Here is a 3,984-nt window from a genome sequence, read left to right on the forward strand (position 1 = left end):
TAATTCCGTCCTTGATGGCCATAAACCGGGAAAGCACAGAGGATGGCGTTGCTATGGCAACCTGAAGATAACATTCTTTCCCTGCACTGTGAGAGAAATGCTCCTATCTACTTTCTCACTGGGCACCAAGGTCAAATACATGTAGTGTCTCAAATCAAAATAGACCTCTCAGTATTGCAAGTTAACTTTTGACTGCAGGCAGACAGTATGGAGCCTAATTAAGATATAAAATCTGAGCTTGGCGTCAGGCAATCCATAATATAACATGATATAATAATATAGGTCTGAGATGAGTAGGCCTGTGGAGGGTGACATGACATTTATGATGATAAGAAGAACAACCCAGAGTAAACAGGCAGTAGGCTGATGATAAAACCGATGGTCAAAGGGCAAGATGACAAAATATGAACACTTGACACATGTCCACAAAAAATACCAATATAGCAGATCTACCAGATCTATCAGTGTTCATCCCCAGTGCAATAGTTCAAGCGCTTAGTTTTTATTTTTTCACAGGAAACAATATGGAACAATAAATGAACTTGAATCGTCATTACTGTATGACATCTGCATATCGAATGCTTTGTAACACAACAGCTCTTTGACATCAACTACATGAGGGCCATCTGCAGTACACACAACTTTAAACGCATACAAATGCTCATCCAGACACACTGTTTGTAGTGCAAATGTGAACAGCAGTAACCTGTCCTCTTTAAGAACAACATGGTGGATTTTGTGAAAAACTGGCATCTCACTAAGGACTTTAAGACAAACAACTAAACCTGGGCGGTACATATTTCCATGGTGTTTGGCCCATCTAACATCTAACACCTTAGTGTCACTTGGTACCTGAAGAGTCTCTGCTATCTCACGGCCCCTGTCCATCACATTTAAAGCTACCATTTTACTTGGACCAAGCACCAGTCTGTTGGGGTCAAATGTCTGCCAACTGTATGCTACTTGACTTTGGTGTTTCTTTGCCAATGTTTTAGTTACATTTTTGAAGCTTTTTAGTTGTTTTTTAAAGAAATTATGTTTCGCTTCATAGCGCATGCACCAAATATGCAAAAGTGGTCCAATTTTACGAATACATGTTGGATAATGCACCATAAAATGATGCTTTGGAAGTAGCCTCTTGTTGGGAAACAAATGCTTGAATAACCCATGATGCTCTGCAATCAAATGTTTCAAATAAATAGTAATGCCAGTTGATAACCTGGGAGAAAATACAATATCTGCTATTTGAAGCAACAGCAGAAGCAAATACCAGTGTTGATCATTTGGACAAACCAAGTCTCCAAAGATAAGTGGTAAATTGCGAAGCAAGCACCAGGATTGGATTGCATTTAAACCCAAGTCATTCGAGTCCGCTACTAACTTCAATGCAGGTGGCTTGTTGTTTTGTTCCATGTAACCATAGTTAAAGCTCTTAATTCTCCGGTCTATTTCTTTTGATGTTGTGTAGTTTTGAATCAAGTGTAGAATTAGCAGTTTCATTTCATATTGTGCCACACCCTCCAAGATATCATGCATAATATCGACAGCGAAGTTGTCACATGTATTGAAGTACTGCAAGGAATTTAGAATGCAAGAACGTTTAACACCCATCACATAGGGAAGACCAGGAGTTGTCTCCATTGTTTGGCAGTGTTCTGCATGAAGCGCTTTAGTTCGCATAACTATCTTGGGTGAATCTTCTTTGAATTCTGTCTGAAAGTCCTCTTTCTCAGCAAGACAAAAGCGGCAACAATATCTGGCACTGAATGATTCTACGAAACCAAACAAACCGTGAAGACCAAGGTTGTCACCAGTAACTTGGACAATAGTTCCATACACATTTTGATCATACAATGGGACCCGAATTCCATTCGTCTCCAGTTCTTTAATGTCTTGCACAATTGGATCAAGTATTTTAGAAAAGCCATATGTTTTAATGTCTTGGGCATGGAATAAAGCGACCAAATGAATATTGAGCAGAATAGAGTTGTGCTTTGGAGAAAAATTACGCAAGGTGAAATAGATTGCTCCTATTTTATGTATTCCCTTTTTACTCCCCAATGGATTGGCGCATTCAAAATCATCATAGAAAATTTGCAACTGAATTGCATGCTTCTGTTTTGAAAATAAAGGATGACTCTTGAAAAGATCTCCATCACACAAGTCATTCAGACCTTCTCTTGAACTGGAATCAGTCTGCAGCATCTCTTTTATATTAGGGTGTTTGTAAATGAAGTCTAATGTTTTCAAAATTGGGATATAAACAAATTTATCGGTAACAACAGCTGGATCATAAGTTCCAGTAGTCCGATTGCGCCGTGTATCAAATCTTGTACCAAGAACACATTCAACTGGGTCTACCTTTCCCCACCTCTCTGTCAAATATCGGCTTCTCTTAGTTTCAGAATTTAAGACACCAAAAGGATTTTCTATTTTTTCAAAGCACTGATCAATTTTACACTCAACCTCACTTGTGATAGGTTCCAGTAAAGATAGACACTGCTTCACAGATTATTTTGCTTGATTATGGATATCATCAACAATCTCTTCCATTGAATTAACCAAAGAGTTAATGATTGTTTCACCTACACCTGCCACTTTAAGTTCAGCCACTGTTGTAGCGCAGCTGTCTACAAGACTCTTATTAAGGAGGACTGGGTCAGAAAGGGCACTGTTTGATGGAAAGTCATCAACAAAACTTCCAGCTAAATCTTCAGATGTAGAGGGGCCTTCACCAGGATCATCACAAGGTTCATGTGCTTTATTAAGATGCTTTCGAAACCCAGAAAAGGTGCCAAAGAAATGAGAACAACCAGGCTGACCACATTTAAGACGAAGTCTCTTTCCTGAGCAAAGTCCGTGGATCAACTTCAAGTGCTTAATTAGTGCATTGGCATTCGCCTGAGGGCCTTTGCAAATAAAACAAAACATCTCAGTATCAAATTAGTGCAGCATCAGAGGCGAGCCCTCAAATAATATCTTCTCAGTATAGCATCAGAGCCCTCAAAGTCAGTGCAGCATCCGAGCCCTCATCTCTTTGACCCTGGGATTGACCTTGGTGGTTGCGGCATCAATCTGGTAAACAGTGGTTTGCACAAAGTTGTACACGTTGGCCAGGTCCCTGTTGTACGAGGCACTGAAGACGAAATGAGCTTTAAAAAGCTCATCGAAAGAGGCAATAGAATCTGGTGACTTACAAGGGATTGCGTGTTTGTCAATCACAACGAAGTATTTGTGTATCGCACTCTTCTGGGTCCCCACAGCAAGTAGATAGGGTTGAAGGCTCTCTGTGATGCTGTCCAGATGCCCCTCGACACTGGTCCCAGTCTGTGACGACAAGATAACTTAATTAGTCTCGCTATTAATATTAGTCACGGTTTGCAGACAGTGTAGAGCCCAACTGTTATGGGATATCCACCAGAATCTTATTGGCACAAAATGCAAGATGCTCAGCGATTTACAATAAGCAAGGTAATGCATCGATAGAACTAGTAATCTAAGAAAAACGTAGGTAGACCAAGCACCTATTCAGTATTTTTTTAAATGCCTACCCTCATTGAGGGTAGGCAAGTGCTACGTTAAGTGCTATGGGCTGGAGTCTGAGGTGGAGTCTGAAGAGGTGAATCTTACCTTGATGAACTTCACCAGGTGGTCAATGGCATGTCTGGCCGACAGCTTTCCGGGTCTCTTGTTTTTGCCTTGTGGTGAAGGTGGCATGAGGTGGATCATGAGCAAGATGGAGGACATCTCACTGTCCCATCCTGGAAATACAAGAAAATTCACAAATACAATTTTTACTAAAATCGGTTTACATTTTGGTTTCAAAACAAATTCCCTCTTCCATATTCCTTTAATTCCAGCGTACCATTTTCCAGTTGTTCCGTTGCGGATTCAGCGTTATGAAGCAGATCTTGAAGGTCGGCTGTCTGGGTGAGGCCATGGCTTTCTTTCAGGACTTTCTGCATGTAGAAAGTATGGAGCTAA

General features: G+C 40.5%; 1 protein-coding gene across 1 annotated transcript; it reads right to left on the reverse strand.

Annotated features, from left to right (window-relative positions):
- Positions 1 to 937: 937 nt before the first annotated feature.
- On the reverse strand, positions 938 to 3,756 carry LOC306942103 (uncharacterized protein). Its single transcript, XM_079527815.1, has 2 exons — positions 3,631 to 3,756; positions 938 to 3,327 (listed from the first exon to the last, which is right to left on the reverse strand). The coding sequence occupies exons 1-2, from the start codon at positions 3,745 to 3,747 to the stop codon at positions 3,010 to 3,012; spliced, it is 435 nt and encodes a 144-aa protein (XP_079383941.1). The 5' UTR covers positions 3,748 to 3,756; the 3' UTR covers positions 938 to 3,009.
- Positions 3,757 to 3,984: the final 228 nt, after the last annotated feature.

This window comes from Electrona antarctica (genome assembly GCF_951216825.1).
Source record: "Electrona antarctica genome assembly, chromosome: 18".
Taxonomy (NCBI): domain Eukaryota; kingdom Metazoa; phylum Chordata; class Actinopteri; order Myctophiformes; family Myctophidae; genus Electrona; species Electrona antarctica.